The 12,880-nt window shown below is 41.1% G+C and overlaps 1 protein-coding gene across 2 annotated transcripts in view; it reads left to right on the plus strand.

Moving 5' to 3' along the window:
• PDE6C (phosphodiesterase 6C) overlaps positions 1-12,455 on the plus strand; it is a 40,949-nt gene extending 28,494 nt beyond the window's left edge. The window contains exons 12-22 of one of the 2 annotated variants that reach the window (XM_083614082.1): positions 3,177-3,323; positions 4,632-4,739; positions 4,851-4,960; positions 5,805-5,892; positions 6,131-6,231; positions 6,771-6,878; positions 6,966-7,029; positions 7,793-7,867; positions 7,970-8,053; positions 8,687-8,840; positions 11,508-12,455. In XM_083614082.1, coding sequence (XP_083470208.1) covers positions 3,177-3,323; positions 4,632-4,739; positions 4,851-4,960; positions 5,805-5,892; positions 6,131-6,231; positions 6,771-6,878; positions 6,966-7,029; positions 7,793-7,867; positions 7,970-8,053; positions 8,687-8,840; positions 11,508-11,527 — 1,059 coding nt within the window. In that variant the 3' untranslated portion in view covers positions 11,528-12,455. The remainder of the gene's footprint in view (positions 1-3,176; positions 3,324-4,631; positions 4,740-4,850; positions 4,961-5,804; positions 5,893-6,130; positions 6,232-6,770; positions 6,879-6,965; positions 7,030-7,792; positions 7,868-7,969; positions 8,054-8,686; positions 8,841-11,507) is intronic. The other variant, XM_083614081.1, reaches the window with a different exon arrangement.
• The last annotated feature ends 425 nt before the right edge of the window (positions 12,456-12,880 follow it).

Consider the following 12,880-nt stretch of genomic DNA (forward strand, 5'->3'; position numbering starts at 1 on the left):
GCTTCTGCACCACTGCCAACCAAATATGAACAGCATCCTATCATGGCATAGGGAGAAGAAAAATTAATGGGAAATAGACTTGACACAGAATGCCATTTTCACTAGGAGTCTTCTATAACAAAGAGTTGTGCCCTGAGATTCATTAAACCATTGGAGGGAATCCTTATGCTCAGGGGCCAGTTGCATTGCAGACCTTTTTATCTGGCCTTCAGGATTCTCCCCAGATCACACCCCTCCCTGGCATTGATCTGTGTTCTCCTTGCGTTATTTTGCCTGAGCCCTTGAATTGTGGTAATGCCTCTAGTTTGCCTGGATAGTGAGGTGTGTGTGTTGAAAATAAAAATCAAGGTCCCATGTTTTCCCCCACTGAGCTTGTATGTGAGAAAACATTGGGCTGAAAAACTCTAGAAAATAATGCAGCCAAATTCCTGATAGAGAAGGGCACCTAAATGTAAGGTCTGATCTCCCATGCACTGCCAAATACAACGGCTTTATCCTATTAGAAAGCTTGGAATCCCAGCTTGCTAATGGGATAAAGCAGGTGTTGCATCTTAAAACTGTCATTGCTCCAGAAGTGACTGGCTCTTGCCCTTGACCTGGGATCAGAATAAATAGAAGAGGGAACCTACTTACTTTGAAAAGAATGATAATAAAAAGGGAGGCATGTCGAGATACTTTTCGTCATTGAGTTTTGCACTCAATATCCCGAGTGGTAAACAGCAGTTCCATTGGCCACTGTAGAATATAAGTAGATTCTGCATTTGGTACAGAAACAACTTTGGTCACCCTGACCCATGACCAGTGCCAGGAGAGGGATTCCCCTGGACTTCTCAATGACTTTTCATACTATGGAGCAGTGGCGGAGCTTCATGCTTTGGCACCAGGGGGGTGGAGAGCAAGCGGGGGCGGCGCTGGCGCGCATCCTGGAGGCGTGGCACCCAGTGCGGCCGGTGGGGGGGTAGCCGTGATGGCACCCCACCGGGATTGTGCTGCTGGGGGCGGTGTGCTCCCCCCGCACTCCTCTTCCTCCGCTAATGCTATGGAGTGGACCATGATATCCTTCTGGCTAGGCTATCTGGACTGAGAACTGGAGGTATAATTTTACAGTTCTGTTCCTACCTGAACAGGCAATTTCAGATGATGACGCTGGGGGACCACTGGTCAGCTCGACAAATTTATACTGTGGTGTTCCATGGGACTAAGTCTTGTTCCTTGCTTTTTTATTACCTACCATGAAACCACTGAGTTAGATCAACCAGAGATTTGGGCTGAGATGCCATCAGTATAAGTGCTACGTTGCTGCTTGAGTACAGTAACGGACTGTATGAGGGCCAACAAACCAAGTCTCCATTCATATAAGACAGAGGGGCTTTCTGTAGCATGTTTGTCTATTCAAATGTCCCCCCCCCCCGTTCTGGATGGGGTTGTAGTCCCTCTGAAGGTACAGGTTTGCAGTATGAGGATGCTCCTTCCACAGTCTCTGTCACTAGAGGTGCAAGTTTCCACTGTGGCATGAATCCCCTTTTACCAGCTTAGGCTCTGTTGCTCTGGTAACCTTTCACTTAATTACTGTATGTGTGCAGCTGCAACTGCACACATCGCCGCAACTCGGGAAGTGTCCAGAAAAGGGGGCATAGCAGTACAGAGTGGGCTTATGCCCACTCTGCCGACATGCATGGCAGCCAGGTACATAACCCCCACGCGAAACAATAGTTGACTGTAGTTGATAATATGGCTATTAGACTGCTAAGTGAGACTGGACATTATGATCATGTTGTGCTGGTGTTTTGATAACTGTGCTGGCTCCTAGTTTGTTTTGGGGTGCAGTTCAAAGTGCAGAGTCTTGATCTTTAAAACCATTAATGGATTGAGCCCAGGCTGCCTGAAATATTGTTTATTTCCTGCCCACACTTTGAGATTGTCCTCATCTGAGGCCCCTTGTTTAGGTTCTTCCAGCATCTGACATGTGGTGTGTAACTCTTGGGGGACAAAGCATTTTCAGAGGTGGTGACTCAGCTTAGAATGTTCTCCCCAGAAATATGCTCTGACGGTTTTCTGGCACCACATGAAGATTTCTAATTTAATTTTTTCCTTTATATTTTTTGTTAAATTGTTTTATTTGAATATTGTTTTTATAGAGTTGCCGCTTTTAGATTATTTTAATGTAGCAATGCTTTTACAAAGCAATGTCCTCTATATCTTTTAGGCTATGCACAGCTCTCCAAATAATACCTGACAGTCTAAGGCAGGCATCCCCAACCTTTGGCCCTCCTGATGTTTTGGATTACAATTCTCATCATCCCTGGCCACTGGTCCTGTTAGCTAGGGATCATGGGAGTTGTAGGCCAAAACATCTGGAGGGCCACAGGTTGGGGATACAATAGTTTGAAAGAACATTCAAAGTGGTGCAAAAGTTTTTTAAAAATTCTATAACATACACTCATGCACATGTATTTTGGCCTACTGTTGCCTTTCATCATCAGACAGGTTTTGAAGGTTTTTGAAACAATTCTGTTTTGAAAACCTGCAAAACCTGTTGAGCCAGAGGGGGAAGTGGGATCATTATGCACACCAGAAGCCACAATCTGTCTATAATCATGTCACCTTCAACTCTTTAGGGGGAAAAAAATAATATTCTCCAGAACCAGGCCTGCCCAACCTGTGACCCGCCAAGCTGCACATAGCCCACCAGTGGCCATTAGCATCCCATTCAACCTTCAAGATTTGCTCCTTTGCCTGGCACAGAAAAAAAGAAAGAGAAAACAGGATGGCTGGGGTGGGTAAAAGTCAAGCACCTGGCAGCCACAATGCATTTTTTGTGTGCGCTGTGTTCAGTCTGATGGGTCACAATTTGGGCCAGTCTGATCTAAACAATATATACCCTATGATCTAAGTGCATCTAACTGGATGACAAATCTAGCTGGATCTAACCAATGCATAAACATACGCCTCCCCACCTTAAAAATAATTTGGAGATATTAAGCAACTTAGTATGCAATGCTAATTTTTCTAGAACCGTTGCTTGAAACATGAGAGATCTGTATATTCATGGTGGTTTTGATTCCAAAGTGTTGGCATGGCAACCCTCCCACGGAAGCTGAAGACAGAAAAATTATCTCCGCCTAATCCCTTGTGACATGTCAAACTGATGGGGTTTTGTTTGGTTTTCCCAACAGAAAGAGGAATTGCCTGAACCAAAGGATGTAGAACTTTATGAATTTCGCTTCAGTGACTTCCCCGTTACAGAACATGAGTTGATCAAGTGTGGGATACGGATGTTCTTTGAGATAAATGTTGTGGAAAAGTTCAAAGTACCAGCAGAGGTCAGATATATTTTGCCTTGTTTCCCTAAGCCCGTGCCATATGAAACAAAGACCATAGCATTACCTTTGCAGACCTAGCGTGCCATTAATAGTCCTAAATATGAGGCAGATCTGCTCTTGTATATATATTCAGCTGTGGTGCGCCAGGATGCACCATTTCATCATGCAAACTAAGCCAGGGAATGGGCGGCGACACAACACAGAAGAGGCAAGATGGAGTGTAGGCCTGACTCTATGTCATAGGCAGGCCCACAGGCACCCTCCATCTTATGCAGCTGCTCCTCATAATTGGCATCAGTCAGTCACCAAACAGGATTGCCCCCCCTTTGCATTAGCTGGGTGTCTGGTGCTTTGGAAACTACTTAAGTGGGCTTTGACAAAGCCCTACTATTTCTGATGATGATGATGATTTGTATATTAGCAAATGTAAAGCACAATAAAACACCAAACATTAAAAACTTCCCTATAAAGCCCTGTCTTCTAAAAGTTGTGTAATTCTTTATTTCCTTGACATCTGATGGGAGGGTGTTCCACAAGGAGGGTGCCACTACCAAGAAGGCCCTCTGCCTGGTTCCCTGTAACTTTACTTCTCACAGTGAGGGAACCACCAGAAGGCCCTCAGAGGAGGACCTCAGTGTCCTGGCTGAATGATGGGGGTGGAGACACTCCTTCAGGTATACGGGGCTGAGGCTGTTTAGGCCCAACCTTTACCTATATCATGTCAGGCGTAGGGTGGGTGGAGGCGGATTACCCAAAATGGTCTTGCAGGCCAAAATGAGCTGAGAGGGGACTTGACCCCTGGTCTCCCAGGTCACAGTCCCAGACCCTCTAAGTGGCCCTATTTTCCAGGGGTGTCCCTGATTTAGAGATGCCGTACCAGTTTCTGATTTGATCCTGGAATGTCCCACTTTTCCTTAGGATGTCCCTGTTTTCATTGGAGAAATGTTGGAGGGTATCTGACCCCCGAGCCATCTGAAGGCAATTCTGTATAGGGAAGTTTTTTAAAAAATGTGTAATGTTTTATTATGTTATTATATATGTTGGAAGCTGCCCAGAATGGCTGGGGCAACCATGTTTGGGGTATAAATTGTAAAATTATCACTATGGCATGGGACGTCCCTATTTTCACTGGAGAAATGTTGGAGGGTATGTAGTCTAGTATTCTGTTAACGCTACGCTGACACAAAATCAGGATTGATCTCAACTTTATTATAGTACAGCCAATTTTATAGCTGTGGCAAAATAGCTTTGTATTTTGTTTACAAGACTTAAAAGTACAGAGAATCAAGTGCTTTTCATTTGCCGCAGGTGCTTACAAGGTGGATGTATACTGTGAGAAAAGGCTATCGCGATATCACTTACCACAACTGGCGGCATGGATTCAACGTTGGGCAGACCATGTTCACCCTTTTGATGGTATCTTTTGTTTCTCTGGATCTATGCCTAAATTTGTTTTTCAATTGTAACACACCTGCAGAGATGCGTTATTTATTTATTTATTTATTAAAAGCCCTTCTCTTTCTATAGACAGGTAGAATAAAGAAATATTATACGGACCTAGAAGCCTTTGCTATGGTATCTGCAGCTTTTTGCCATGACATTGATCACAGAGGGACCAACAACTTGTATCAAATGAAGTAAGTGGTGTGTTGACATATACATCTGGAACAACTGTCTTAAAAGTAGGGAACATGATTGGATGGTGGTGAAAAGAAACTACCATTATCTAAAGCAGCCAGTTCAACTTAGTGCCTAATGGATCAGACCATATATGCATCTAGGCTAGAATCCTCTTTTCTGCAGTGGCCAACCAGGCACGTTCTTACGTAGTGGATAAATTTGCTGTGGTGGGAGCAACATGCATCATTTATTGGTCCTCTTGTTCAGATAGCCACTTATTGCAAAAACAAAACACAACCCCAAAGAACCCACCACCCACACTTCCATTCCTCCTTTATATCTACACCATGGGTAGGCAATCACCTTCTAAATCCAGCCCGCGGACGGTCCGGGGATCAGCATGTTTTTACATGAGTAGAATGTGTGTTTTTATTTAAAATGCATCTCTGGGTTATTTGTGGGGCATAGGAATTCATTCATTTTTAATTCCCCCCCCAAAATGTAGTCCGCCCCCCCATAAGGTCTGAGGGACAGTGGACTGGCCCCTGCTGAAAATGTTTGCTGACCCCTGATCTACACAGTCAATTGCCTCCTACTTCATGGTGGTCAGCTAGATCAGTCAAGGAGGGACAGCTGAACTCTGGGCTCAGCTTATCTCTTTCATGCATGAAAGTTGAAGTCAATAACTATATTACAACAGGATGGACCAGCAGGAAGACATGTTGCTGGTACTCTATGAATGAGAATAGTTTCCTATTAATTAAAAGCAAATTAGTGTGGATAAGCTCTACAGTATGTAAGTTCATGGTTCAGAAATACACCCTGTGGAATATTTTAAACTATATAATTGTGTTTCATCAGGTCAGCATCTCCACTGGCAAGACTTCATGGCTCTTCCATTTTAGAAAGACACCATCTAGAGTACAGTAAAACCTTGCTACAAGATGAGGTCTGTGTCTGTGTTCAGGTTATTTATTTGTGCTTATTTTGCCCAGAAAGTCTGTTATTAGCTACTTATACACAACTTATACACAATAGTACTGCTATCCCTAGGTTTTGTTTTTATTTTGGATGACAAGGAAATACTAAGACAGTTTACTTTAAGTAGATGCATTATTATACAGTAGCATATACACATGGAATAATTTTGTAAGCTGTATTGATTTGCAAAAATCTCAATCTTGCAGAGTTTAAACATCTTCCAGAACCTAAATAAGCGCCAGTATGAAACTGTTCTACATTTATTTGAAGTTGCAATCATAGCAACTGACTTGGCTTTATATTTCAAGTAAGTGCTAAATTCTTTTCTACTATAATGATTCCTTCTTAGGAAAATTTAAAATGCAGCTATTGTGGCCATTTTATAATTTTTTAAAACTTTTTTTTCTGTGTAGTTTTTCATATTTTGAGCCTATTAGATCAAAAATGTTTTTAAGTATTACTTTAACAAAGCAAAAACATAAACAATGTAAAAAATAAATGCATTTATGTATGGAATGATTTTTTGTCTGTGTCTCGTCATGTGAGAGTCATCTAGTCAGATACCCTGTACAGTAATATTTAAACTAAAGGATACCTGAAAAGTGATGATAATGTGATTCCATTGTTAATCTTAGCAAAGGTTTACCTGACAGGGTTAGTCCATTAGGTCATTACTGCAATTACAAACCCAACATAATTTAGTGCCTAATATCCATCAGGGTTTCTTGCTGTTGGGCCTCATAATTCCATTTCAGAGGCCCATGTTGGGCTCCAGGACAGTAAAATTCCCAAGTAGGCTGTAAAAGGGACCATGCGTGCATTGTAAAAGTCACCATATTTCCACAGGAAAAGGACTATGTTTCAAAAGATTGTGGATGCAATTGAAAAGATGGAAAAAGAAGAGGAAGCAATTAAATATATATCCATGGACCCGACCAAAAAGGAAGTAATAATGTAGGTCAATTTCATTTTACCCTTCCTCCACTAAGGCTAGTACTGTTTTTTCTCCTCCTGCTATAAATCTATTATCTTTATTTAAAGGGCAATGATGATGACTGGCTGTGACTTGTCTGCTATCACTAAACCTTGGGAGGTGCAAAGTAAGGTGAGCATCTTCAGAATCAAGTTTGACGTAATTTTTATTGAGAGAAAATACACGAGGCTTTTATTTCAGTAATATCTAAATATACGTTTGATGCTGAAGCATGTGAAGATGTTTATTGATTTCCAGATTTGTTCCCTATTCTTTTTCCAAAATGAGCTTACCAGAACAATAATAAAACAGGAATTCAACAGCTTTAAGAAGTTCAGAAGAGCAGATCCTGCTGATCAGACCAAGGGTCTGTCTGGCCCAAGCACTCTGCAAAGCACTCAAGCAGATGGTCTTTGCCATCCCAAGCAACTGGTGTTCAGACAGATGTAGGCTCTGGCACTGAGCTAAGAGCTAAGGCCAATCATTCAGGTTTGATAATATTTTAAAGCCATCTAAACCATTGGCCATAACCATCTCTTGCAGCAGTGCATGCCATCAGTTAGTGAGTTCCAGAGGGCAGCGAGTAGACAGCATACCATTCATTTCCAGCTATAGATACTGGAGTAACATATTAAATACTTGTAGAATGCATTCCCACCTTCTTCACTGTGATACATTTCAATTCAGAGTTGGATTCAGGACATGCTTGTGGTATTCCAAAACGATCAGAATGTGTGGCAAATATATCTTATTGGTCATTTTTAAAGAGTTATTACTATGATGGCAAAAACACATTCTTCTGCTACGTTTTCTGTGGGACAGGTTGAATACTGTTTTAGGTTACAATTGCTGTTTAATCTTGAATCTTTCAATAGAAGCCATTATTCATTCCTAGGTTGCCATCATGGTTGCAAATGAATTCTGGGAGCAAGGTGATCTTGAACGAACTGTCCTACAGCAACAGCCAATTGTAAGTGTTTCGTTGCAATTATATTATCTATTATATTGTTGTTTTAAAAACAAAGACTTTCAAGTATTTCAACTGACTATATCTGCTTCATTCATTTTTTAGCCTATGATGGACAGGAACAAAGGTGAAGAACTGCCCAAGCTTCAAGTTGGTTTCATTGATTTTGTGTGTACTTTTGTATACAAGGTAAGACGAATAATTTGAGTGTCATATTATTCCGTTTTTACAACGTATACCTAAATTTTTAGACATAAGGAATTATAAGAGTCAAATCTGCATGTTAAATGGTTACGATTGTGCATGTTTTGAACTGTTGAGTCTCCTAAAACATCTCCTACTGGTATTACTCAGAGCTTTTCATATCAGGATGTCTGATCCTCCCTACTTTTAAAAGTTTCCTTTCAATGTAAATAGCACCATTCTTATCCTATACATACACTAAGGACAGAATTAGATTTTCATCAGCAAATGCATGGTTTCTAATCACAAATTTGCCTCTTGGGGCATTTACAGGGGAGAACCCAACACTTCCCCTCATTTGACTGGGAAATCACGTTTCTAAGCCAGGCTGGGGGAATTAAACCCCTTCTGCCCATCAACCACTTATTTTTGACAAATGCTACCTTATCCTGGCATTGCGCATCAGAAACCTTCCTGCTAGCCAACTTAGTTCTGCCCTGAGATAAATATGTTTGTCATCGCAGCTTGCCAGCTAATGGCCATCTTTAGTCTGCACATGTCAGAAATGTCTGTGTTACCACTGTAGATGCACCATTTCACCATGAAAGGTCAGTTTACGGATCTGCACTGTTTACTTAGGAATTCTCGAGGTTCCACAAGGAAATTACGCCTATGTTTGATGGTCTTCAAAACAACCGGGTGGAATGGAAGTCGCGAGCTGACGTGTATGAAGAAAAGATGAAGAAGATTGAGGAAGAAAAGAAAAGGCAGGAGGAAGAAGCTGCCAAGAAAGGTTAGGCATATAAAAATGTGTTCCTACATGAATGCACATGCTTGTGCAATTTGGGTAACTTTGGCTGGATTTGGCGTTCAAGGCTAAAGTCTGTTGATCAGCATTTAGTGGTAAGTAGGGATGGAATGGGCTGGATTAAGAGATTCCGTGAGCTGAGCTCTGCAAATGAAACCTTTGACTCACAGAAGGGGAGAGAGGCGATTTTCAACGGTTCACCTTTCTGCTTGCTACCCCTCCTTCCACCCCACAAAATGTGTTCCAGAGTGCGTTGGGGCCTCTGGAACACCATGGAAGGTGGCAGAAGGAAGGTAGACTTGGTTGAAAGTCATCTCCTCTGCAGCTTTCATGAGCAGCAGCCATTAGTGGGACCCTAACCCTTCTGTGAATAGAAGAAACCTTTGGCTTTGCTGCTGGAACACCAAGTCGTCTGGTGCTTACTCTCACCATCTTAGCTCAGTACACCTTTTGCTCAGAGTTCATCTTCCAGCAAGCACAATCGCAAGTCAAACACCTGTGTTACATGTGCCCCAGTCTCTGAGTGATAAGAGATTTCAGGAGTGCCAGGCAAACCTCAGGTTTGATTTCCTGAGAATGGAGGTCACTGGAAACTGTGGTGCCACTGCAAATGCTAGATGAGCACTCCGTTGTAGAGAGTATACCAGACCAGTCCTGCCAAATGTAGTGTGAGGGGGAAGCCAGCAGAGAAAGCCCGCAGTGCAGGGGCAAAGGTAGTACACTCTCCCTCCCACCATGAGTTCCCCCAAGCATTTCAGCAGAGAAAAAAGCACCTGCGTGGAGAAGGAGAAGAGAATTGTCCAATGTACAGGGTGTGTGTGTGTGTTCAATCTATTTTACGTGCTCAGAGGTTGCCTAAGTGCCTCTGCCCTACCATGTCATTAGCTGCTGTACAGGCTGTAATCTGATATCCACTTACCTCAGAGGAAGCCCCATTGAACTCAGTGGAACTTACTTCTCCGAGCGGATATGTACATGATTGAGCTGTTAGTGGGGAAAGTGGAAGAGTCACAGTAGCATTAATTGCCAGTTTGAAAATCCTTAGCAAAATCTCCCTTTACATACTAGAGAAATCAACTGGTGTTGTTATCTGTTGAACTAGACATCTATTTCTAGCCTAAGTTTAAGAAGTGAGTCTTGGCAGAAGGAAAAGGAAAATGGCATGAGCAATTGAATCGACTTCATCTTGTGATGCTTTCATAACTTTTTTAAAATGCCTTGTTCCCTATGAGGATACAATACTTTATTTTCATGCTGTTCCTTGCACAAACCTGAGTCCAAAACAAATAGTATCCTTGCCAAAAACAATAGAAAATGCTGTTGTATCTGTTACTCCAGCTGCAACGACAAGTTCACGTTCATGTTTGCCTTCTGGACTTGATATTTCCCAAGTTATTAGCAAGACTCATAAAAACGCAGTCAGCCCAATCCTGCTAAGGAGATCTGCATAAATAAACAGGCTTACCACTTACTAGATTTGGAACTAAGAGTATAGGATCAGGTGCAAGTGAAAAAGTCTATTCATCTGTACTTGACTGCCTTGAATAAGATGCATATTCCAAAGTGCATTCCATTGTGCCTGTACATTTTCCCATGCAACAAGGTATGTGGTAATACCTTGTGGATACATAGCTAGGGATACATCAGGGCCAACAGCTAAGCTGGTTTTTAAGAACATAGAAATTGGCACCCTACACAATTCATTTTTTCTTTTAAATGATGAGATGCTTTTGCCTTTTCTCTTCCTGTGAAAAATGTGGATGTGTTTGGGAAAGTGCTTTGGGTCTTTGGTCCTCTGATCTGCTAATTTTAATTTCAAAAAGAAAAGCCGCCTTTAAAAAGCATATTTTAAAAGTAGGTGAAGACAAGATAACATGGAAAGATTGCTCCTCTAAAAGCTATGAAAATATTATTTTTGGCAGGATGTATTTAAAATAGTCTGTACAATATTCAAGGATTATTATTAGTCATTACAGTGTTACAGTGAAACAGTAAGCTCACAAAATCAGGGTCTTTATAGAAAGAGATCAATGGTCTAAAAATTGTAGAGTAGTAGAAACACTTCAGTTTTGTATATAGGCATGTAAGGACCATTCAGATACTTCACTGATACAACAGTGCAATCCTGAAACATTAGGTAGGCTTACCATCGAAGTTCAATACAGTGGTACCTCGGGTTAAGTACTTAATTCGTTCTGGAGGTCTGTTCTTAACCTGAAACTGTTCTTAACCTGAAGCACCACTTTAGCTAATGGGGCCTCCTGCTGCCGCCACGCCGCTGGAGCCCGATTTCTGTTCTTATCCTGAAGCAAAGTTCTTAACCTGAAGCACTATTTCTGGGTTAGCGGAGTGTGTAACCTGAAGCGTATGTAACCTGAAGCGTATGTAACCCGAGGTACCACTGTATATGATTTGGATTACACTCATATCTTTGGACCACCTGGTTGTGATGCTGCATTGAATGCTTGCTTTTCAAAATAAAAACAAATTTTATTTGCTGAACCACTACAGTGGAAAGTTCAGAACAGAAAATAAACAGGATGATATGAGATATTACAAAAATTAAGATCAATATTTTGAATATCATACTGTTAATTTTAGGTAAACATTCTAGAGGCTAGGCCACTGATCATGTGACGTGTTTCAATGCAGGTGGAAAGGGTCGAAAATAACCTAGTAGCATGGTGATCCACAGCTTTCAAATGTAAGTTTTCATTCTAATGTTGCTATGTTAATTTACATGAACCAGAAAGCAACAATTTGCTTTACTACAAAGAGAAAAACTATGAAAAATTAAAACCTGTGGAATCATTTGAAAGACATTGGAAGCAATAGAAAAAGTAGTTTTAGGGTTTGATTTTGAGATTCAATAAAAGTTTTTGGGTCTCCCCCCCCCCCATGTCATCTGTATTCAGGATAAAAAAAGATCCACATTTTTTCCTCCCAAAGAGTTTGGAGGATTATATCGACCTATGATTTAATTTTCTGTCCGAAGACCTTTCATCAGCTACAGTTTTGTCAATGCAGTTAAGTATACCTAGTTGCTGAAACTTTCCAGGAAGAGTGGTTCAGTGTGTGTTTGTCCTTTGAAAAGTTTTCATATATTGTGCCATACCTTAGGTGAATAATATTTGGTTATTAGCCATCAAGTTGCTAAATGGTTATTCATCAAATGGCACAATTGCTGATAATGTGTTGAGCTTTAAAATGGCCAAACACACGTGCTTTCATGCCACAAAGTAAACACCTGTAAAATACCTAATGAACGCTATTAAAACAAGCACACATATCACCTCAATAACCCTTTGCTTTCTGCTTTTTATTAGCTGAAGCAGCAGCAGGAGGAGGCGGCGGCGGCGGTGGTGGTGGAGGAGGAGGAGGTGGAGGAGAAGAGGGCAAATCAAAAACATGTACAATTTTATAACTGACTTCAATGGCACTAAAAAAACATCAAGGACAATATTTCTGCTACAGTGGAAGAAACCTAGGAAGATCTTCAGTGAGCTTGGGGATTTCTCTGAAACATAAAGTAGCATACAGTCCAGTCCTTACTTGTCTGCCATTTCCAGTGGAATCAACAGTGACAGCATTGGGAGGAAACTGAAAAAAAAAATCACGACGAATGGATGAAATATAATCAGAGATTAATTTGTACAAGTGGATTATGGGTTCATTTCTTGGGTTGCTGTCATCCTCAATTTATACAGAATGTTTTTTATTAAACGAATTAAAGCTGCGAACTGTCAGGATTTTTACACTATTTTCTGTCAATTTCATATAAGCATCTCTACATTGCACACCTTGTAATCCCATAATTAGTAATGGAGAACAATAGGTTTTATATTATGTTTAGCCCTTTCATCTGGAATTATTTATCTTCTTTTCCCTGTACTGTTACAAATAAAGTTGCAGCAGATGTCATGTTAGTAGCTGTAATTCCAGCATCAGATTTGTGCCTATAAACAGACCTATTGCACATGCATATATACACCTTGATCCAGAGAGTTTCAATGGGTGCAGGAGCT

The sequence above is a fragment of the Podarcis filfolensis genome (genome assembly GCF_964270895.1).
Source record: "Podarcis filfolensis genome assembly, chromosome: 5".
Lineage (NCBI taxonomy): Eukaryota > Metazoa > Chordata > Lepidosauria > Squamata > Lacertidae > Podarcis > Podarcis filfolensis.